We start from the raw sequence: 24,571 nt of genomic DNA on the forward strand, positions 1-24,571 counted from the left end.
ACTAATGTTGAAGACTTGGATATGAGGTTAGAGCATCTTTGATATCTTACCTTGACTCCAGCTGCGCCAGGCTCTCCCTTGCGTCCATCCAGACCAGTGTAACCCTGGAACACACATTGGAGACGTTTGAGAATGCTGTAGCTGACTAAAAACACAGCCTACAAGCATGGTGGGGAGACAGGCTCTTGGGACTACAACTCCCAATTATGGTGATGCAAAGAATAATCCAAACAATGGAATTCTAAGAATCTATACTGGATAATCCATGCTCTCAAGGTGGGTTAATCTGGAGTGCATTACGTTTTGTTTTCTTTTTGATTTCCTTAATGTCCACCAATGCTTTTATATTGTCTATTTTTCTCTCCATATCATGAAGCACTTTCTTTCTGTATAAAAAGAAAATGCTTACCATTTTATAATTGTCATTATAACTATCACAATAAATAGGAAAAACCATTGGTCTCATGGGAGGCACATTACTGCCAGTCCTGGTGGAAAGCAGGTGTCCTCAAATGTTGGATTTGCAACGAGTTGTTAATCTGGTGCTGTTTCCAATAAAAGGCTTTCTGAAATCATCCACTGGACACATTCATGTCCAAAGGGCTTAATCTTTCTAACACAAATATGGAAAAGTGCCAAATTATTATTTATAATAATAACTATTAAGCGAGGGAAAACAAATTATGACAATTGTCCTTTCAGTCAAATTTAGAGGGTGAGATTCAATTACGTTTATGTAAAATGTCAAATTATTATTCCCATATATTAAATTCAAAGGCTATGATAGGAATGATAATTAAAATGCAATGTGGAGTCACGGAGCACTTCCTGGTCCTTAACCGCCATCAGGAAACCGGAAGTAGGAAGTGCACAGGAAGTTTGGTACTGGAAGTGCATAGTCCACAGTTCTTTAGCTTGTCCAGGCGGTGTTGTCCACAGCAAAACAATAATTATATACTGTATACAGTATAGAACAGACGACTCTCCTCCTCCATTTTAGACAATGTTATCTGTGCTAAGGAGTACAGTACAGAGCGGGTGTCCTGAGGGCACTCAGGGCAGATCGAGAGGTCAACACTCACTCTGTGTCCCTTCATTCCGGGAAGTCCTGGGGTTCCGGGGAATCCACGAGCGCCCTGCAGAGGATCGGATCACAAAGAGATGTTTGACACGATTAGTACTATATAGGACAAATCCTGTGTTGGTACTAGGCATCAATCTGTCCCTTTGCTTGTGCGTCTAGCCAAGAGATGCATATCAAATCAAATACTATGCTGTTTTGTGATGTCAGGTTAACCCATTTTGTGCGGGAACCCCTTTGGTGTTTTAAACATTATGTTATAATTTAGCTATTGAAAAATAGCAGATCTACAAGCTCATAGCGCGCCACCGAGTGGCGCGCTACGAGCTTGTAGGTCTGCTATTTTAGAAAAATCGTGAAAATGTGGCGCAAATCTTTGAATATATATTCTGCACAATGTTTGGGGTCCTTCGGGGACTATCACTCACCTGAGAGCCGGGGGTACCTCTGTCACCGGGCTTGCCAGGTCTGCCGTTGTTGCCCTGTAGTTGCCAAGAGACACCATTTTAACATTGTGACATTAGTGTAGACTATAGTATAAAAACCACCAACCGTCTCCGAGGGTATAACAGAGGAAAGGTTTGTCTGAAAACGGCTAAAGACTTTGAACTGAAGAACTGAGGGGACAATTTACAATTTACAATTTAGGCATTTAGCAGACGCTCTTAATCCAGAGCGATTTACATTAGGCAAGAACAAAAGTGTGGGAATACATCACATATATAAAAAGCATTTATCAAGAAACATGCGTAAGCTAAGAACGTAATTAGAACATATCTATATAATGACACTATACATATATACTATACTATGCTATACATATGTACTATGATGTGCTATGACTACATACAATGCAATTATTGTGCTGTCTACATGACATGCTATAAGTCTGTTTCAAATGCTAGTCAAAAAAGTGCTATCTAAGGGGGTAGGATAAGTGCTATGGGCCATGATGGAGTCTGAAAAGGTGGGTCAAAGTGTGGGACATGATGAAATGGTGACAGAACAAGGATACTTACATCCTCACCAGCCTTGCCAGATGGTCCTGGGGGTCCACGAGCACCAACGGGGCCCTTTGGGGAGGGAAAAACGAATTGCTTGAATTCTCTCTCACAGATTAGAAATCAAAATGCATTGAGGAATGTACATGTACAATCCCCGTCGTCACATTACCATTAGCCTCAATGCTTCGCCATCCTAAACTACATGCGAAACTAACATTCGTATCAGTTCCAAGGTAAAGCAGAAATGGTTAACGACATAGGAGGATGATCTTACAGACTGTCCAGGCTCTCCGGGCTCTCCAGCATGTCCTGTGTGTCCCTGAGGTCCCTGTTTAGGAGCAAGAGACACATCAGTCGATCAGTCATGACATAGAAAACAGAATGGGACATGGATTTGTGTTTGTTTGTGTGTGCGTGTGCGTGTGTGTGTACTTACAGGAGGTCCGGAAGGTCCGTTGGGGCCTCTAGTTCCCATCAGTCCCTATGGAGAAACACATTTCAAGGTTCAAGGTGTTTATTGCCAAATATTCATAATCCGGTTTGTTGCAGCAGAGAAATTGTTAATATAATTAATAAACCAACCATTCAATCAAGCAACCAATCAAGCAACCAATCAATGAAGCAATCAATCAATCAATCAATCAATCAATCAATCAAACAAACACATTTGACACATCATAAGTTAATTATATCCTAAATCATATTCACAATATCAGGAGTGTCAGGTGGGATAAATCAGTATCGTAGTGTGTACACATGTGCGATCATGAGGCTCTTTGTCGACTACGAAAGGTAAACCAGAACCTTCTAAAACCTGAAACCTTTTAGAACTGTGAAGTTATGTGACTGTTTTGTGTGTAATTTCTACCTGGGACTCCTTCGTTAGAAAGCTAATCTGTAGGCATACACATCAAAGCCCTATAGGTACATCTCCTATGTCCAGCTTTGGTGGGTGTGCACAAACTTTGTCCTAACACAAACATTAAATGCCATTGACAATGAATGGACACATCAAAGCCCTATAGGTACATCTCCTATGTCCAGCTTTGGTGGGTGTAAACACAAACATTGCGTAACACAAACATTGATGACGAAGGTGAGGACGCAAATTGTTATTGGCCGGAATGAGATGATGTATGATGATGTACGATTGATGATAAGAGCGCCCCTCACTTCACACGGGTGTGATTTTTAGCCCCTCCTATATACAGTTTTTGTCCACACACTTTTGTCTCAATATTTGCCATTGACAATGAAAGGAGAAATTAGGTCAAATGTCCGTCAAATATGACGTAAATATGTGGCAACTCAAACATTAAATGCCATTGACAATGAAGGAAGAAATTACATCATGTGTAGACGATGATGTATAATAAGAGTGCCCCTCACTTCACAGTTCAAACGGGTGTGATTTCTAAACTCTCGGGAGTGTGTGTGTGTGTGTGTGTGTGTGTGTGTGTGTGTGTGTGTGTGTGTGTGTGTGCGTGTGCGTGTGTGTGTGTGATCCTCACCATTGGGCCTGGGCTTTCAGGTGCTTTGGAACCATCGTACTGAGCAGCAAAGTTCTGTTGGCCAGGCACAAAACAAAACATACATAAGTAAAATACATAGTAATTACTAGATGTTTTACTATAATACCCAACTACTGTTGCTTCGAAAACACGTGTTCACTAAAATACTTATTTTTACTTGTAGATTATTAATTGGTCATTTCCAGTCATGAATGGATATTTAAGTAGCGCCCCCAATATGTTAAAATGTTTTAACCCTTCATCCACATATCTGTGATGACTCTATATAGGCATATAGCTTAACAGTTGAAATAACTTCCACGTTTAGCTAATTATTAATGTCTGCAATAATCTGCTATAAAATGGCCTTTTTCCAACCTTTCCTTCATGCATTTTGCTGGGTACAAAATGATGGGCAACTAGATTGAAATTAAATTAATCTCGTAACTACAGTATGCAATCCTTGTATGTGAACCCTCACCCTAATGACCTTAATCCTGTTCTACGGAGGTCATAAGGGGGCAAGGAGGGGTCAAAGGTCAAAGGTCATCAGGTTAAGACATGAATGACATAGTGGGCGGGGCAAACAGCTACTGAAATACAAAGTGTTTGGAATGTGCTTTATGGGCAAACTTATATGATCCCCTTCAACGTGTTTCCACATTTCTTTCTACAGCGCTTAGATCTGCTATTTCCCAAATCATGTTCCATATTGCTACTGTGATCATGTTACTCACAGCCTGGCCAGCATCCTGGTCTGAGCCATAGATGGGCCAAATACATACTGATACAGTAGTACATACATCGTTCAGATATAGATTATTATTCACATATTCAGTGCTCGGCTGGATTTGTATAACACAGGGGAAGGAGGAGCAGCATGCCATATATCAACTAAGACAATGCATCTGACCCAAGTCTGGGACAGACCCAGAGGCAGAGAGAAGCTACAGGGTGTTTTGTGAAGTGAAGACAAGAAACCTACTCCTCCGAGTCCAGGGGGTCCAGGGGGGCCGGGGGGTCCATCGAGTCCGTCGTTTCCATTTCTTCCGTTAGGTCCCTGAGGCCCCTGCAAAACATAGGCGACGTCGTCAGTAAACGGTTACTGAAGGCTTATGATGCTACCTACCATAGTGAGACGTTAAACTATGTGAGATTGAAAGCGGGTATACTGTAAATTATGAGGTATCTGTTGTAAATCAGACAAATCTCACTGTTGGAGATTATCGTATTACCAATGCTGTATCTTATCTATCTTAATTCAGCAAAAGTGGGCAAAAGGAAGCACAAATATTTGTCAAAGAAGTGAATTAGGTCAAGATGTTGTAAAGGAATGACCACGTTTGGGATAATTGGTAATACAGTTTGAATAAAATACCACTTTCTTTGAAACACCTGCCATTGACACCGAGCCATGGGGCTATGGGTGGCATGTAAACAAAGGGGCGTGTCCTATCGGCGTTGACAGGTCACATGACGTCACGCGACGCCACGTCAAGTACGCAACATATATACAGAGCAGACCACATGAGAAGCTCTAGTGGCCGATCTGGCCACACCAACAGCTCATGTGGGCAGCATGGTGATTCAGATTTGTTTAACTGAAAGGTAGTACGGTTTTCTTTCAACTTACTTTGTCTCCTCGAGGCCCTTTGTCACCTCTGGGTCCCTATGATGTGGAAAAACAAAACCCAATGAGGCCCAACCACAAAGCAGCTTACAACTTCAGAAACACATCAATGCCACGTGCATCTAGCAAAGCATGCCACTATACGCGTACGACTCACCTAAACCTACACCTAAAACCGAAATTCATACTCGTTCATACGACCGTGTCACTTAACTGACAATCCGACAATAACTGATTTTCAAGCTAAGAATGAGGCAGACACAGTCGTACTACGGAGTATAAATTAGGCTTAGGTTGTTGTCTCAAGGCCACTACATGAAGGTGTCCACTACATGTGCACGTACTGTAAACACACCATGTAATCAGAAGGCATGCAAGACAAAGACAACACAGTTCAATCAACTCCACAAGACTATAGGCCTTACAGTGCATCACAATGATGAACTTTAACCTTTTGCTGGCCTAAACTGCTTCATTCTTACAATATAATGCGACACTCTGGATGCTAAATGACACATAAGAAGGTATTTGTGCTCACCTGAGGTCCTTCCTGAATAGAAAAGAAGATAAATAAATGCAAGATTTATTTATTCTGTCTTTTCAGCGTGCCTTTCTTGTGTCATTTAATGTGCATGCTGCATCAACCATTCATCATTGTGTCTTAAATATGTCCTGTTATCATTACACAACATAATAATGGTAATAATGAATGGATAGCCTATTAGCACATGCTCCTACATAAACCTGCTTTACAATTATTAAAACTGTGTAAATGACATAAATAATCAATAATTGCCATTGTCATAGTTACAGGTGTATCATGACGAGGCCATGCCACCAGCAGCATTAGAAGCCACGTGGCTACTGTTTACAGGTAAACATAGTCATGATAAACATGACCCGCTGCCCTTTAAAGACACCAGGATGCTGCTAGTAATTTGAAGCAATTTCAGTCACGAGCAGAGCATTTTAAACGAATAAAGCTACATTCTATGCCTGATCTGTCAATTCAATCCAATGCATAAGAATGGCAAAACAACAGATCTCCCATTATGCAATGTGAGATGGTGGAATGTCTGATCAATTCCCGGGTTACATTTTCAGTTTAATAATGACTTTCTCCCCCTTTTTGGATGCAGGCTGCTCTTTTCAGACACTGCTCTGAGACCAGCTTGCTCCTCTAAAATCCAATCCAAACCAAGGCGCTGGGGAGGAAGCAGAACTGACCAAACGTCAGCTGTTAGGGGGCAATCTCACCCTGCCCCTCTCTCTCCTGTCCTCAGAAAGGATCCTTTGTACCAGGCCCCATGAGTACCCCCTTACGGGCAGGTTTTAGCTTTCACTGACATTAACTGTAGCCAATGAGACCCTCACCTATTCATGAACAGGAAGGGAGAGGACTGGGGGAGAAGTAACTTGGTTCAAGTATTCATAAATGCTCTGCTATCGCCGAAGTCGCTCAAATTGCTGAGATTAGATTTAGGCAAAGTGTCTTTTCAGTGCGTGTTATGGATGCATGGAACGCAGGAGACAGCAAAGAAAGGTAAAAACTGAACAATTTGTTTTTGATAAATTCATGCATTATGTAATATGTACTAACCCCGTCTGTGATGTTTGTAGGAGAAGGAAGAGAAGGGAAGGGGGAGAGAGAAAATGGATACTCTTGTTAGAACATTTAACATTTTTAGGACATAATCAGCTTAAAACAAAATCATACGGCATCTAGACATCTATAGGTCTCGTCCTTTAGAATAGGCTTCTATTTCAGGGGCATCACAGAAATACACTTATCTACACTTAAACATTCTGGAGAATGATAGCCTGCACTAGGCTATAGGCCCACATTGGAAAACCAGTCCATATGGAGCATACATTATTGAAAGCATAAAAGTAGCTCCTTCATCTAGCAAATCGCCGCATCTGCCATATCCATAGACCAGTGGTTCTCAAAGTGGGGTCCGGGGACCCTCGGGGTTCCTTTGAGGGGAATCCAAATGGTCAGGTCTGTAAAACTCAAGAGAGTGTAATGGAACCAAAATGGTCGCTTATGGGCTCCTTGAAATTGAAAACCTTTGAGAACCACTGCGATAGACAATAAAAGGGGACATTGTGGACGCGTAAAGGCCTCACGCGTTCCTTGGAGCAAAGGCACTGCGAGCATTCAACGTAGCTACAGCCGTGACGAAAGTGTGACGTGCGCGTGACGTCATTTTGTCAGACGTTCCTATAGGTGGCCGTTGTCTTCTGACCGAATCAAGCGTAATTCTGAGCCTCTACATTGCGTAAATATCATTTGTGGCTGTTGGTGCTGTATACATTTCAGGTTAGAATGTTCACACACATTCTTGCGTCATATCTTTAAAGGCAGTGACCGTCCTATATCCTCCAGACGTTAGGTCAAAAGGTCAGGTTTTAAGGGTTGAATTTTGTCTGATGAAATGTTTGCAGTATTCATATTGAATCAGTTGGAATGCTCCATTCGGGTCCATGAAAACAAATCAGAAGCTCCAGCTGCCAACAGGCCCAGGCAGGTATGTTATTATGCCTGTGGGTCTACTGATACACCAACATGATAAGAAATACAGCATTTGGAGTAGGATGTGGTTAACAACTAACTACTGTATAAACAGCTGCATATAATACTCTGCCATCGAGTCTATTCTGTCCTGTAACTATTGGAAAAGTGCCAGATTAGATCTAAAAACCCGTAATGTGCCGAATATAAGACAACTCTGATTGTAAGACGACCCCCCATTTTTAAAGACTCATTTGTGGAAAAAGAACATTTAAAGTAAAATAGTCTAGTCACCAATTATAATACGACCCAGTTTTTTAGGATATCTCCATTGGAAAAAAAGTCTTAGTCTTATATTCAGGCCAATAGGGTAAAATAAATCAGAATTAGAAAATTGACAATAGCTTTCAATTAGGCCAAACAACTGTTGCCGTTATGCCTTATAAGAGAGTGATGAACAGGTATTTTTTTCTTTTACAGTTATGTTGCTCATTTGGGTAGTGCTATATTTGGACTGGGCCTAGCCCTTGATGGCTGAGGCCTCATGGCTCATGCCCAGACTAGACCACAAGGCGGCGCACTTGAGTATTCAAAGAGAATCATCCCTACTTTGAAGTAGAATGCTGAAATTGGTGAAGCTGCCTTTAATTATTAAAGATATAAAGACATCTGCATAAATTATAATCTAATTATTAATACATCACTATGACCACTAACTCTGGTACGACCATATGAACTAAAGAAGGACATAGAAAAGGCCCCATTATGGCACTAAACAATAACACTGTAATGTATTTTAGCACAACGTGTCATTTCAGCCTATGCTTTGTCTTGATAACTGGATCTGTCTGTTGGAGGAGAAAATCTAATTGATGCCCCCCCAAAAAAGGATGCTCGCAACCACGGCCGCCAGGGGGCGACGTAAGCTGTTCCCTACAATACTAGAGCTTCATCCTCTGAACGCCTGGATGGAACAATGTGTACAACGCCCCAAACTTTTCATCCCAGTAGGAATCTATAGGGAGTAATAACACAGCTTTAACCCAAATCTATAGCTCCAAAAAACATTAAATGTTAAGGAAAGAGACTACGGTATGTTTCTTTCAAAGCCATAACAACTTTTTGGTCAACGTTGCTTGCTTCTCCCTCATGGATAGCCTATACTAAATCAAATTGTATCCTTTGGGAAACACTGAAGAATAACAAAATATCCATCGAATGAGCTCAGTCCGTTGACCGTTTAAATCAGGGGTGGTTTGTGCTGTCTTCATAGGTTCACCTTCAAGTAGTACATTCCCAGCTGTAAAAGTCAAAGCTCAAAACGCAGCTCAGCGAGATCCTCAAAAACTTTGGGACCCGAAAAGTAAGTATCCAGAGGAAAAAAGCATGATTATTCAAACTTACATTGGCATGAGGCTAGGTATGAGGTTGCTGCAAGCAGCAACAGAATCCGGGTATCCACAAAGCTGAGCATGTCTCTAAACAGACATGCAGACTCCTTGTGCCTGCTGTGCCCCTTGTTTTTAGACCACCTTTACGCTGGCATACAGTAACTCCGCGCGTAACTCCAAAGAAACCGGCTGCCGTGATGCTAGAATAATAAAGTTCGATCGGCCCTATTTATACGGCAGGAGGTTCCCTCGCATGCGTGTCAAAAGTCGGCCCACTGGCCAATGGGAGAGCAGAAGCTGAAATCTGACTGCGCTCCCTCCAGCTCGCACAGCCCAGCAGTCAGTCATGTGGTCCAGAATCTCCCAGCCTTCTTCTCCCCAGTATAAACCGTTTGGCACAGCATCGGCGATGATGACGAGTGCAACGTTTTAATTAGATCCATTCTTTTTGAGGACGTGGACAGCGTCGACGTTTAAAAGGGAGATGAAGGCCCTACATTTTTTTTCTTCTTCTTCTCAGACCGGTCTTTTACGCGTGGTGCATGGTGGCGCATCCGGAGCGTCCGAACCCAAATGGATGGGTGCACCGTGGGCACCGTGGCGCTGCGCTGCCCGGGTAGAGTGTGCGTAAAATGCGCCATGAGGCGCGGCGCGTCGGCTGGCATTCGGTGGGCACCGGGAAGTCCTATAGGCCTCTTTAAACTCGTCATGTCTTTTATAGAGTATATAGTTCGTAAAGCGGAGATGGCTGACATTTAATTTGCTGTGAAGTTAGGAGGTGTTTGTTTTTGGTTTTTTTAAGTTTTACGCATGGATTAAAAAACACTTCGCACGTCCAAGCTCAATTATTTGATTTCAGTGACTGGTATGAAATGTAATCGTGTCATTGTGGCTATTTTGCCTAGTCTATGTATAGCCTACTGTAAGTAACACGTAGCAATATCCTTCATAGCACTTTTTTTTCTTTCTTTTTTTAATTTATCCACGTGCAAAGCATTCACCATACACCTGCAGCCATTGCACAGTGTCCCACAATAGGCCATACACCTATTGCTTAGTTATGATGACAAGCTAAAAATGTGACCTAATTGGTACAGTTTATAATTTGATTCAAAATTTAACAGCCTTTAATTATGCAGCAAATGCTTATCTATGGAATGCAATGGAGAAACTATCACAACACAGCCATGCATACTGGGAGAGCTACAGGTGTGAGGGACATATCTAATTTCCCCCCCCCCCCCCCCCCCTCTCTCTCTCTGAGCTCCTATACCTGGCCACATGACCAGACATGCAGTGTGGTGAGTGGTCTACTTACTACTACTACTACTGTGGCTCGTAATAGGCATACTCAGAATGGCCCTCATACCCAAACAATTGATAAGATCACACTGCCACTGTCCCTCCCAATAAATGGATAGCCAAAACATGTCAAAACATGACAAGTGATATAAAGATTCCCTCTGGAAAGGTGCATGTGTGAGTCACTGACATCACTGCTGTCATAAACCTTCTGGATATACATTTTTGCACTTTCATCTTTAAGAGTCAAAAGGTAGGCTGTGTAAATATCAACCAGCAACTAAGTTCATGATTAATAGACAATACCTGCAGTGGACCTAAAGATCGAACAGTATATATTAACCACATACTGTAAACCCTATACTTAGTTGAACAGGGTCATCCGTTGGTCTGTCACTTTGACCCTCTTCACCAAATCTCTGGCGAAAATAGGCGATCTACAAATGTTCACCAATTATGATATGCCCAGCATATAGGGTTCATGTGGTTCATGGTGTGCTCTCTTACCAATAATGTTATTACATTTAGACTAGGCCAGTATAAGGCCACATGATAAATGATGAATGGGGACAACCCTCCACTCACAGAGACCACACCAAGAACACACAGTATTTGAACAGTGATGGATAACGTGCACTCCATTGCTGCTAAGCTATTAAACAATTGCAATACAATGCAGGGATTTCTATTCTATTAGTATTCTATTAGTCTTTCTGTTCAGTTCTGTTCAGTTCAGTTCAGTTCAGTTCAGTTCAGTTCAGTTCAGTTCAGTTCAGTTCAGTTCAGTTCAGTTCAGTTCAGTTCAGTTCTGTTCTGTTCAGTTCTGTTCCATTCTGTGCTGAAAGATGCTGCTGCCTTTTTTTAACCTAAAGCCTTTGAAACCATACAGAAAATAACTTCAATGGAACTTCTTTAGCTTTAGCTTGTATCTGTTCATGGCACTGACCAGCTCAAAATGGCTGCTCAACTATCTATGATTTTGCTCCCCTTCTCTTCATGGACAGTTCTCCTCTCCCTCCTCCCCCTATGCCAGAAAAAAGTTAGTCATCGCAGGAATATCCAGACAACCTCATCTCACCCCCCCCCCCCCCACTAGCAGTCCCAAGTCAAAAGGTTGAAAAAGAAGGGAGAGAGAAAGAGTGTGTGTGTGTGTGTGTGTGTGTGTGTGTGTGTGTGTGTGTGTGTGTGTGTGGAGGCTGTATGGGAGGGGCCATGCAGATGAAATGTGTTTTAAAGATGGCAGTTCTCCCATTGACAGCCCCGTAGTTACACGCTCGTGTTTTCGGAGGATCTGGAGGCAGCAGGAAATCATTGACATGATCGGCTATAGTTTGTGCCTAAAGGTATCTTCATCACCTTTTCATAAACCGGAACCTTTGATTTGGGCCAGCCAGCCACCCAAGAATGTTTATCACTGACGGCTGTCAGGGTAGTAAACCACTTAGAGACTGTATACTTAGATAAGCGGAGTGCCCCAGGGCTCTATACTAGGTCCCCACCTTTTTCCCCCCCTCGCTCTACACCAAATCTCCTCGCTGAATATAGCAGATCTACAAGCTCACGACACATTGCATTACAACACGCTGTGGGCTTATAGATCTGCTGGCAGGGCACTGCGTCAGGCACCCAGAACTTGAGGCAAGTAAATTGACCCTATGGGAGCCAACCCAGGGCAAAGCCAGGAGGGGAAAGAAGCGTACCACCTATGTAGACGTGCTGCGGCGCGACAGCTTGGCTGACAACACCGCAGAGCTCAAGAACCTGATGTTGGATAGGAATTTGTGGAGGGCAGCGATCCAGGAATCCCGAGTTGGTGTTGGCTAGACCTCACTCTCGCAGTACTACTACTATAGATCTGCTGTTTTCGCATAATGTTCACCCCAGAAAGAGCACACTTAGGGTTTAGGTCTCCAACAACATCTGTAATGGTAGCTTAGCTTCAGATTTCATTTCTGGTTTTATAGTTTCCTTGCTAATGCAAAAATAAACATATAACATATAACATAATTGAATTTATTTGAATGTCATACCAAGTGCATTGATACAGAGGTTTCAATATAATCTCATCATTTATAATACATTGTATGTGTCGATATTCAATGATGGTGTCCGAAACATTATCAAAACAAATGATGTGTCCCAGTTCAGATACTTTGTGACCATGGTTAAAGCTGGCCACAGCCAGTATGACACTAACTGGTACAGGAGGAGACACTAATTCAGACTTTTCAATTCAATTCTTTTTAACCATCAGCCATTTTGAATATAACTCCTCTGTTGTCTTCCGAATGCTGCATGCCAGCTCGGCATGCACTCTGATTCCTCCAGATGTTCTCTGCTCTGATTGGATGTCTCTGGGCTGTCTCCTGTTTGGTTCCTTCTCGCAGTGTCTCATGTTTCCCTCGGATCCAGAGGCAGGCGCTAAGGATTATGGGTGGAGCGAATCCCTTCATGCCAGGGGTAGTTGTCCACCTGCCAACCAGCTGGAAAGGAACAGAATACGTGAACATACAGTAGATAGGACTGAAATACTATGATAGATTGTTAGACGAAAACGCATAATCTACAGTATACATGTGTAATGTTTTCAATGCCTCTCAACAACACAAAAGCCTATTCACCATCTATAGAATACTGTATAGCCCGTGCAAAACAAAAACTAATCTAAACTTGCGAACAAGAAGGCACTGGAGCAGCTCAGACGATTTAGGCCCTTATTTTATTATATCAGGGTGCAGGTAAAAAGTGACAACGTTTCGATGAGTCAATTACATCTTCGTCAGGTCATCCTTCTACATTAATCTAAACTTGCGTCACAAAACCATCGGTGCCACATGACATTGCAGTAAGCATATGCGTTCAGAAAGTAGTCTTTATTGTAGACCTTTCTTTTGAGATAATGTTCTTGCCATGTTTTGCTTTATTTCAAGGTCAGAAAGAGGAGAGACATGCCATGCCAGGCAATGCAGATCCAAAGGCAGGTCCTCACTAGGAGCATATGGCTGAGCCACCTGCAGGTAAGCTGGACGAGAGGACATTGTAGAATATCGGTTAAGAACAATTTTGAGGATTTTGTAGCCTACTTTACTTGAGTAGGCCAATTCCCATTTCCAAAACTTCATCTCAGAGTCCAATATTGTAATTTTACGCCACTGCAATAATTTGAAAACCTTAATTACTAGTTACTTTGTACAACGAACGCGTTTCGGCGTTCAAGCCTTCATCAGCGTTGTCTATCTGCTGGAGACACTGGAAGTGCCACATTTTATAGTCTCCCTAGGTAACGATGCTCAGAGTGTTTAAAAGCAACTGGAGTCATCTACAAGCTCACAGTGCATCGCCTAGCCCTGCGCCAGTGCATTTGTCTCACTAACACACTTTGTGTCATTTTTATAAAGTAATGTACCGGACAGAGTCACAGAGTAACTTCTTCTACTACTACATTTCCGGGTTGTGCCTGCCGCCGATCTAGATTCTAGAGAAGCTGAGGACCTGAGACACTTCCCAGCCTGGAAGCCACCAACACAAAACAGGCTTTGTTTTGGTGATTAGCCCAGTAGTTTTGTTTATTTGCGGTAAAAAGTTGGACCGCTCGCACAGCAGTGGAATTTACCTGTGTGTGCAGAGGCCTTCCCGCCAGGCGTTAGTGAGAGAGACTTGCTAACACACTGGACCAGGGCTATGCGTCGCCATGCGACGCAATTGTGAGCATGTAGATCTGCTATTTTCAAATTATTTTTATACATTTGAAAACTTGAATGGGGACTATCTTGCAAATGAATACTTTAAGTACATTTTGATACCGATACTTTTACTAAAGTAAATTTTGAATTCTGGACTTTTACTTGTAACAGACTAAACAGAGTAGTTCTACTTTGCAGTATTAATACTTTTACTTAAGGAAAAAATGTGAGTACTTTTTCCACCACTGTCTGTTTAACACTATACTGTCCTGTCCTATAGAATATCTTGCAATTAATTGGGATCGAGGTAGAGAGATCCAGTGCCATTTTACAGCAGGCAAGTTGCAAAACTTGTTTAGCTCATGCAGACAGTGTGGCAGCGGTGGCCGAACGGATAGCGGCGCGGTCTAGATACCGGAAGGTTCCCAGTTCGAATCAGCCGTCCGACACGTTAAAATTACCACCGCTGAAATGCCCTTGAACAAGGCATCAACCACTACGATGAAATGTGTTCTATGAGCAGGGCCTGGCTGGAAACAAGTTCTTGAGCTTAGCCCAGATACCCTGGGTAAATATAGATTTCATTTCATTTCATTTCATTACAGACAGCACGGTTACTGTAGCTTACTGTAGGAATACAAGTGGAAGAATTCATGCCTGCAGGACTCAGGACTCAGGAGGGCACAACATAATTATATGCAAGGTTGCGTGCATTGCTTTTTGGCCTTATACGAACTCAGGAAAACAAAAAAACAAAAACCTCGGTTCAGCATAGCATTAGCATATTGTAGCATTCGCGTAGCATTTCTGAAGTAAACAGAAACCTATAGTTTAGCTCCTGCAGGATATATCCCCTGTAGCCTACTTGTTTCCATTAAGCGCTGCGCTAGTCAGACACACCCTGTGGAGACATATGCAGTACCAACTCATGGTACTGCATATGTGCATTCATATACAAGATACACTATCACATTCACATTGTTGTTCAATACACACATTTAATCATCAGACAGCATGAGGCTTAGAAGCATTTGCACTTTATATATATACCTCTGGCATTAGAGGTGGGCAGATATACTGGCATTCCTGAGAAGCAGTGACTGTGTGTTCTCTGTGACCTGGGAGTTGTAGAGGTTTCATTTTGTTTGCCATTGTCCACTGTATCATTAAGAAACTCTTTATTTGACAAAAATACAGGATAGGAATTGACCCAGATTTGTTTCGGATGTCTGAATGTTGTATGTTAAGTTGGTTGTTCACCGAGGACGTTTTTGTTTTAGGAAAATTCATAGAGAAGGCATGGCAGTTGGAGAACGATGTATCCATTCCATAAGTAACTGTTTTTGTATTTTGTTTATGGTGTATCATTGCGTATGTACATTTTGTGAGTGTCTTGTAAGCCTGTGCGGCATCTTTTGATGTAGGACACTTTAATAAAAAGGACAGATGTGTGAGGAGTGTGTGTACAAGTGTGTGTTTGTGTGTGTGTGTGTGTGTGTGTGTGTGTGTGTGTGTGTGTGTGTGTGTGTGCGTGCGTGCGTGCGTGCGTGCGTGCGGGCGTGCGGGCGCGTGTGCATGTGGTTGATCTACCATTTTGTCAAATAATGATATGTATGGAGATATGGACCACACACCTGAGTACCAGCAGTTGTCCGTAGAGGTAGAGCGATGATGGAGGAGAGAAAACTAGGGAGAGAGAGTGGGTGATTAAGGAGGAGGAGCACTAACTACACTCCTATAATCATTTCACTTCACTGAAAACTATAAAGAGAAGACAGACAAGAGAGCAGAGTTTCAAGAAGAGGGAGGACAAAATTGTTCAGACACACACCGGTGTTGACTTTGTCGACTAATGCGATGACGAAAAACTTTCGTCGACTACCTTTTTTCACTGACGAAAACTCAATGGAAACTACATGAAAACTAAGCTATGATGGCTAAAACTAAGACTAAATATACTGACAATTTCGTCAACAAATAAAAACGAGACTAAAATATTTGCAAGGGACTAGTGGAGAAGTGATCCTGTATAAGTCATTTTACACTACACATTTTACACAGGCCAAAACCCATTTTAGTCGACTAAATCAACTGTACATTTTATGATATTTAATCGACTAAAACTAGACTAACACTATAACATTCCAGGTGACTAAAAGGTGACTAAAACTAAATTAAAACTATTCAAAAGACTGACTAAAACTAAAATCTAAATTTGCTGTCAAAATCAACACTGACACACACAGGGGCTCGCAGGGTACAACTACACACACACACTTTGATTAGGCACACACAAGTAGGCTACACACACATAAGCTCACACATACCTGTACATGCATGCATGCAGTACATGCACACATGTACAGTAGACACAGTGACGTGCACACTAGCAGCAGACAACTACGGGGCAGCTGGGGTTTTGAAATTACAGCCTATGATCCAGGGAGCTTTTTCTCTCTCGATCTCTGCTCAGGATACTGTGGTGATAAACTTTCCATTTGAAGCCATGCGAAGGGAAAACATTTAAAGCAATGTGTTGAGCTTTGGTAGAGCCTTGGGTTGTAGAGCTGCCTGGCCATGATATACAGTAAGTCGAAATATTGTCATTGTCGAAATATTGTCACATTGTCTTTGTGCCTCGCAAACTGTGGTGATCGGTGAATAGCACATAAGCAAGGGGATTCTGCCAACATCTTAGAAAAGTAGTATGCAATTTGGGTAAAGTAAAATGTTATAAATACTTTAGTGTTTAGTCCAACAAAAAGGTCATCAATAGGCCCCCAATGCTGCAACCAGTAGTCAAAATAGATACATGTACAGTACATACCAGGCCAAGACAAAGTTATTTTTAATAAATTGGCAGAGTCCAATTCATTTACATTAATTTACTGTACGGTATGCTAAAAGTATGATTATTATTATTTTGAGGGGCTGCCCAGCTTTGTCTGTCTCTGTGTACCCCACAGCGATGATTTGATTGGCTGAGCAATGTGTGGACCCCATAGCGATGATTCGATTGGTTGAACGGAATGTGATGTACAGTATGATGATGCATGATGATAAGAGCACCCCTCACTTTACACGGAGTGTGATTATATATATATATTTTTGTATTATACCTGTACAATGAGAGTGAATGGAATCGGCAGTTCCTTGATCACACAGAAGAAACGGATAAAGATGATGAACAATAATTTGACTTATAGACGTGGCCACAGGCCACCCTGCACAGTTCTACCATATTTCAACATCGCTTTAAGGGTATGTCCTCTCTGAAACTCAACAGACAGCCTTTTCTCAATATAACAGCGCAGTCATTTTAGAGACATTGCCAGGAGGCTCAAGTCCTAAAACACCAGAGTTGCTTGCAAAGTAAACCATAACTTGATTGTATTAAATGGCCTCAATTTGGGGACTAAGGACACTACAGAAGTAGCCCATTGCATGGTGCAGTATAGTCTTTTGAAAAACGCTCTCCTTTCTCGGAGGTGAGCTGGAGGCTGCTGACACATGCTCGAGGCTTTAAGCACCATGAAGGAGACAAGCTGCTTCAAAGCACTCCGCTCACTGGCCGGCCTGACAGGCCTGAGCGCATATCAGAATGCTGAGGCCACTGGCATGCGTTCTGCTCAGCTCACCCAGGAAGGAAGGCAGGAAGAGAGAAAGGAACCGTGCAGGGACCCGTAAAAAAACGGCCACACATTTTAAGGAGCTCTCATTTACTTTATGTGCTTCAAATTATATAACTACCCAGCCAAGTCTGCAAGGGCTCCTGTCTCTCACGGTCTCTCTCCCTTTATTTATCACCATTTCTCTCTCTCTCTCAGTTGCACCCCCCTCTTCCTCTCCCCCACCCCCGCCTTGTTCTTATCTCCCCACACCTTCTCTTTCTCATTTACCCCCCCTCTTTTTCTTCTTCTTCTTCTCCTCCTATTGATCCCCGATCCCTCCATCGTCTCTTTCTCTCTCATTACCCCCCCTTTCTTTTCCTTCTCTTGATCCCTCCTCCTCCTCTCTCTGACTCTACGCCTCTAGGCTAGCACAGCTGCAGGCTGTTTCCAGTGGAACATTGTGAGTGTGTGTGCAGACCTGCTGCTGAAGACAGTGAGGGGGTGGGGTTATTGAGGAGGTCTGCTATCGGGGAGTGGGCATGGGCAGATGTTTGGGGGAGGGAGGGAGGGAGGGAGGCAGGGGGAGGTACGGGAGAGTATAAATACATGTCAACAATCGCAAATGAACATGGCGGAGAAGTTGAGTCAGAGGCTAAGGGGTCTTTTCTGCTGGAGATAGGAGATACACTAAGCTCGCACGCATGCACGGACACGCACACACCGATGAAATTGAAATCTTGGGCAAAATTTACACTGCTAAATCCTGAGCTTTTAATGTCTCTGAGTTTAACTAATACTCACTGAATGCATGTCTTGTATAGGCCTATTGATCGTAGCCTAAGCCTACTGTTAGCAAAGAACTGTTTCTCTGAGGATGTATCTCAGGCGATCCAAAAACAATACCCCTGAAAGACAAGAGAGTTGAAGCAATGAGAAAGGACGTGAATACAAAAAATAAAGAATGAAAAAAAAGGGGAAAGAAAATGAAAATCAAAGTGAGGGAGCCTCCCTTGGCTGGGACTAACACATGGTTAGGTCTGCCTGCGTGTCCACATGACTCAGTCTGGTCAGCTAAGGCATAATAAACGTGACAGAAATATCTCCGCACAATGTCACTGGAGTCCACGGCTAGCAGCTAATTGCTGGATAGAGCTGGCCCGCGGTTTGAGAGAGAGAGAAAGAGAAAAGAAACTCAGTGGCATTTAGAGACTGTCCAGCTAGGAGTTTTATTTTAGACATGCCTGAATAAATAATGCAAAGGGCGTTTCAGTTGAGGAAGAGATCATTTTCACAATGGATTTAGGCCCAACAAATTCTACTGGTGAACTTGTGTCACCGAGATAGTTACCAGCAGTGGCAGACTGTCTGAGGGGCAAGACGCTTTCCCAGGGAGCGCTCACTTCCGCGGTGCGGGGCAGGGCTTAGAAGGCAGCCAATCATGACTAGGTTGCTACTACGTGATTGGCTACACAAGTTTCAGACTATACCATTGGCTTAGGGGGCAGTCAATCATGACTATAGGTCGCTAATAGCAACGGGCCTGTTGTATGTGAGGTTTCACCTGAAAAAATAAATAAAAAGGGAACATGCGGTGGGGCACCAGCATGCAGGAAGTTGTGATGCATTTATGGTGAAATAATTCCAAAACCTGGTTAGATTAAAATCGTTTTATTATGTGACACATATTACTATTACTGCTAAACCTCTAAACCTCTCACACAGTCTCATGTACCCACATGCCCCCCCACGCACGCACACACGCACGCACGCACGCACGCACGCACACACGCACACACACACACACACACACACACACACACACACACACACACACACACACACACAATGAGCTGCATAGGGTGATAGTCAGGGTGATGGAATCCTCTTTTGGCCCTGTGTTTCGTGTTTGTAAATATAAATTATCGCATCTGGGTAAACTGGGGATGTCCCTCTCAATGGATAGCAGCAGAAGTTCTGAGATCTTCTATTGCTCCCCACCTCTATTCCTGAGCTGGAGTCTTGATCAACTTCACTTGATGCATTGGTGGTGCATTTATTGTAAGATATCTTCAACCTTTCAGTACAAATCATTCTATGTAATGCCTTTAGACTGCTTACATTAACAATTTCTATAAGTTGAATTAGCTGAGATATTGTGTGAAATCAAAATGTTGTGAAACCCATCAGTATAGTTTTGGTCTGACATCTTTTCCCATGAACTTGACAAAGTAGCTGCTATTGTGCTCTCTTAAATTTTAATTGGTAGGAAAAAAATCATGTCTTCTGCACATGAAGCAATCCTTAAAGGACCACTTCACCACTTTTCAACTTCTCTTCCTATAATTGGTCCTAACTAATGTTCATGATAAAATACCACCATTTTTTCCTACTCAGTCTGTGTCTCATAGGAGGGCTGTGGGCAGTTCAGAAACCCGTCCACCAGTGACATCATCGATGGTGAATCCAAGCTAATAGAAACGGCAGGCTTTCTTTTCCTGAAAAGTTGCAATGCAAAAGTTGAAGCCATCGTTATCACGATAATAATAATCTAAATATATTTTAAAACAAATCTTGTTTTAAAAAAAATCTGCCTAATGATGATGTCACTGGTGGACGGGTGTCCGAACTGCCCAAAGCCCTCCTATGAGACACAGACTGAGTAGGAAAAAATGGTGGTGTTTTATCATGAACATTAGTGAGGACCAATTATATGAAGAGATGTTGAAAAGTGGTGAAGTGGTCCTTTAATATTAGGTACACAGGATGGACATGTAGCAGTACGAGTCGTGTGCACGCTGTGCACAATGTGTCATTGTCGGCGTCATCAAAGCAGAGGCTGGACTTATTGTTAAACGGAGTCTACATTAGCAATTTAAGGGTTAAACTGAGCTCAGAATGGCGAGCAGAGCGGAGAGAGTGCCGAAATCTTTTCCATATTACAGCACACACGAAGAACACATTTAAGTGAGTCCAGCTGTCTGGAGTCTCTCTCTCTCTCTCTGTCTCTCTCTCTCTCTGTCTCTCTCTCTCTCTCTCTCTCTCTGTCTCTCCCCCCCCCCCCCCTCTCTCTCTCTCTCTCTCTCTCTCTCTCTACATGCTCTCTCTTTCCCACTCTCTTTCTCCCTCTGTCTCTGTCTCTCTCTCTCTCTCTCTCTCTCTCTCTCTCTCTCTCTCTCTCTCTCTCTCTCTCTCTCAGTTCAGTGCAGTCGTATATCATTACACATCTGGGAAAATGCTCTCTGAGACCAGGTCGACATGCCAAAGACAAGAGACACAACGGCCGGGCTCCGTCCGCAACCAGCTTTTATTGAAAAGGGCACAGCTAGAGCTTGCAGCTAAAAACAAATTGGAGAAACGCAGAACGCTTTAACTTTGATGAACAACAACCACACGGCGGATGATACTTTAGGATGCTACATAAAGCCGATAGATTGCTACCATTTGTGGCCTCAAATTAATGAGGGAGGGAGGCTGGGGGAGTCTGAGGGGATCAGGAGGGGAACGCGTATGAGTCACAGAGGTCCATTGGCTGAGTCTCTTTTCTAACACTGTCGTTCTTAGAGACTCTGAATCTGTCGTGAATATCGAAATCTGATACCCCACGTTTTTTATTTATTGCTCCTCCCATTATTTCCCTTGTATAACTCCGCCCCTTTAGAATCTGCTCTTTTACTTTTCAAAGTCTGGGATGTTCACTGGCCCAACATTCATGGGGGAGGTATCTTTCCAGTTCTCCTTTTTCCAATAGGCATATGGAAAAAGTGTCGCTCGTGCAGTGAATCGGAGCTCCACATACCACAATAATGTGATTTCCAACTGCCTCCACTGCCCCACAGTAATGTGGGCAATGGCTATTGCATATTCAACTTTAAATGGTGGAAATATATCAGACATGATGTTGTGGAAGCTACACAATATATAATTTAATTTCAGTTTTTCAGATGCTCTTTATTAATTGCGCCCAACACGCACACGCACACGCACGCAGCACGCACGCACGCACGCACGCACGCACGCAAGCACGCACGCACGCACGCACGCACAAGCACACGCGCACAAGCACTCACGCACAAGCACGCACGCACGCACGCACGCACGCACGCACGCACGCACGCACGCACGCACGCACGCACGCACGCACACACACACACACACACACACACACACACACACACACACACACACACACACACACACACACACACACTGTGGTGCACTTCTATAAGGGAGGCGGGTGGAACTCTGAAGTGACAAATCTCCTCTTCTCGACAAATCCTCCTTCCTCCTCCTCCTTTTCTCCCACGTCTTACCATTACCTCCGCGCAACCAATCCTGCTCATGGCTGAGACGTCCCCTTTTTTGTCCATCTCCACGTTTCATTTCACCAATTGTCCCCAAAGCTGCATTCCAAATATAACATTTAAACTGATGAAGCCGCATAACACTTTCATTCTTCATCTGATCCTAATGGAATGTAGCATATTTCACATTCTTACTTTTCTTGAGACAAAGGACGTTTTGCAAGGAAAGGTCATGAAGAACTGTGCCAGTTTAGGGTGAAAAGAGCAAATGAGACCTCAAAACTAAAAGGGTTGTTTTGTGGTTGTCAACACATCAGATTGAGAAAGAGTCTATGAGAAAGTCTATGAGAAATCATCTCTGAGATATATAGACACAGCTATACCGTTTGTTTGATTGATTGAAAACTGTATTAACAGTTTGTAGAATGGGTTTTATGGGACGTGTCCCATTGGCTTAGAGGCTAGCCAATGAGGAAAAACCCACGGATAAGTTGCGTAAATGTCACGACTGTTGCTATGGCGAGACATTGACCAGCGCATTGCAGCAGCTGGTAAAAACCAAGAAAGCACTAAGGCTTCTTTCCATCATGGGGTCCTCCATTTTAAATTCATCAGAAAGGTTGCACTACAATCCTCAGTGTTATAGCTCCAATTCAAAAACCAAATAAAAGGTACATTTGTCCCAAGAAATTGCTATTTAAGCGTAATACGTTCCAGCATTGCTGAACGTGGTCTATGAGAAAGATTCTCTGAGATAGACACATCTATGCAGTTTGTTTGATTGAAAACAGTTTGTAGAAAAAGCAGAGAGGATTAAACCAGATTAGCTCCAAAAACAAAAAAAATGAACATTTGTACACTCTTGTCAGAGTTAAATGAATACTGAATATTTTACTGTGTAGTGTGTAGCCTTTTCCACCAAGCCATTTTGAGGAGCCAGTCGCTTGGGCTCACTCTCTTTATGGTTGCAGTCGTCAACAATCCAGGAAGTAAAATGACTTTTCCAGACCTCCTCTCTTCCACTCAAATTATTTCAGCAGATGGAAAGAGAGAGAGAGAGAGAGAGAGAGAGAGAGAGAGAGAGAGAGAGAGAGAGAGAGAGAGAGAGAGAGAGAGAGAGAGAGAGAGATAGCGAGAGAGTGAGTGAGTGAGTGAGTGAGAGAGAGAGAGAGAGAGAGAGATCTCCACAAGAATGGGGTCTCAGAAAAGCTACTAAGGGCATTTTATCAGGTATTTGACCAATGTGGGAACTAAATCGTTACCAAGAAATTTCTTCAACAATGTGTTTCTAAAGGTGTCTAATAACATGTACTAAAAGTTTGAAATTCAACTCCCGTGGGAAATTGAGTTATTAGCATAATATGTGACCTATACCCATAACATCCTATATAAGGCAAAAAACGTCCAAATTTCATCATTCTTTAAGTAGCATGTGACATATGAAACTAGGGTGTTTTCATGATTCTGAATCCATTCCAAGCATTAGTTTTGCACAAAAACACTCCTTGTGCTAAATTAGGCCATATCCACTTGACCAAATGGGCTGACCTGTGATGACAGCTATGGCTGTTTTCCTCCCAAGGAGTGTTCTTTGTGCAAAACTAATGCTTGGAATGGATTCAGAATCATGAAAACACCCTAGTTTCATATGTCACATGCTACTTAAAGAATGATGAAATTTGGACTTTTTTGCCTTATATAGGATGTTATGGGTATAGGTCACATATTATGATAATAACTCAATTTCCCACGGGAGTTGAATTTCAAACTTTTAGTACATGTTATTAGACACCTTTAGAAACACATTGGTGAAGAAATTTCTTGGTAACGATTTAGTTCCCAGATTTTCATAGATTTCTCTTACTATACAGTAGATCTATTCGTTAAACAGAATGTGTTGTACAATTGCACAGCCTGCTTATGCTGCCTATTATGTTTTCCAATGCACAGAATCCAAAAATGCATGCTCAAAATGTAATGAATTATGGGATCAATAAGCACTGACTTCACAACTTTGACCATAGATCACATATAAACACAGACCATTTTCTTCCTAGTGGCTTTAGATGTTGAATAATCACACAGTTGAATTTATTTCGTATAATCAATCAATCGAATCAGCCTGAGCCTTAAAATGCAGTAAAATGTAATGATAACATAACCTCACTGTGTTTGCTTACCTATCTCAAACATTTCAAGTCCCTGCAAGTTCAAATGGAATCCAATGGCTTGTTTACAATAATGTCAAGTGTTCAAGTCAATGGGCTGATGAGCATGACATTTCAGATATTGTTCGAATAACAATACTAAGGGTTTCAAAGCGGCCCTGCTATCGATTCTTAGTGGGTTTAAGTGGTTAATGACTATGGTGAAAATATAAACATACCCGAAATAAAGCCATTAACGGAAAAGTTGGCAATGTTTATGTACAAACTGTGCCCAAACTGTGAATTGACATGATACAGTTATGTATTCACAGCAGTATATGGTCTTTTAAAGGGACATCAAACAGTTGCTCTGCTGGACCAGGGTATTTGTTCAA

At 42.5% G+C, this 24,571-nt stretch overlaps 1 protein-coding gene across 1 annotated transcript in view; it reads right to left on the minus strand.

Annotated features, from left to right (window-relative positions):
- Positions 1–5,364, minus strand: part of col1a2 (collagen, type I, alpha 2) — a 29,931-nt gene extending 24,567 nt beyond the window's left edge. Inside the window, exons 1-9 of the mRNA XM_079523160.1 lie at positions 5,230–5,364; positions 4,582–4,665; positions 3,597–3,650; positions 2,522–2,566; positions 2,360–2,413; positions 2,101–2,154; positions 1,510–1,563; positions 1,083–1,136; positions 51–104 (exon numbers count right to left, since the gene is read on the minus strand). Coding sequence (XP_079379286.1) covers positions 51–104; positions 1,083–1,136; positions 1,510–1,563; positions 2,101–2,154; positions 2,360–2,413; positions 2,522–2,566; positions 3,597–3,599 — 318 coding nt within the window. The 5' untranslated portion in view covers positions 3,600–3,650; positions 4,582–4,665; positions 5,230–5,364. The remainder of the gene's footprint in view (positions 1–50; positions 105–1,082; positions 1,137–1,509; positions 1,564–2,100; positions 2,155–2,359; positions 2,414–2,521; positions 2,567–3,596; positions 3,651–4,581; positions 4,666–5,229) is intronic.
- Positions 5,365–24,571: the final 19,207 nt, after the last annotated feature.

Source organism: Electrona antarctica, assembly GCF_951216825.1.
Source record: "Electrona antarctica genome assembly, chromosome: 15".
Taxonomy (NCBI): Eukaryota; Metazoa; Chordata; class Actinopteri; order Myctophiformes; family Myctophidae; genus Electrona; species Electrona antarctica.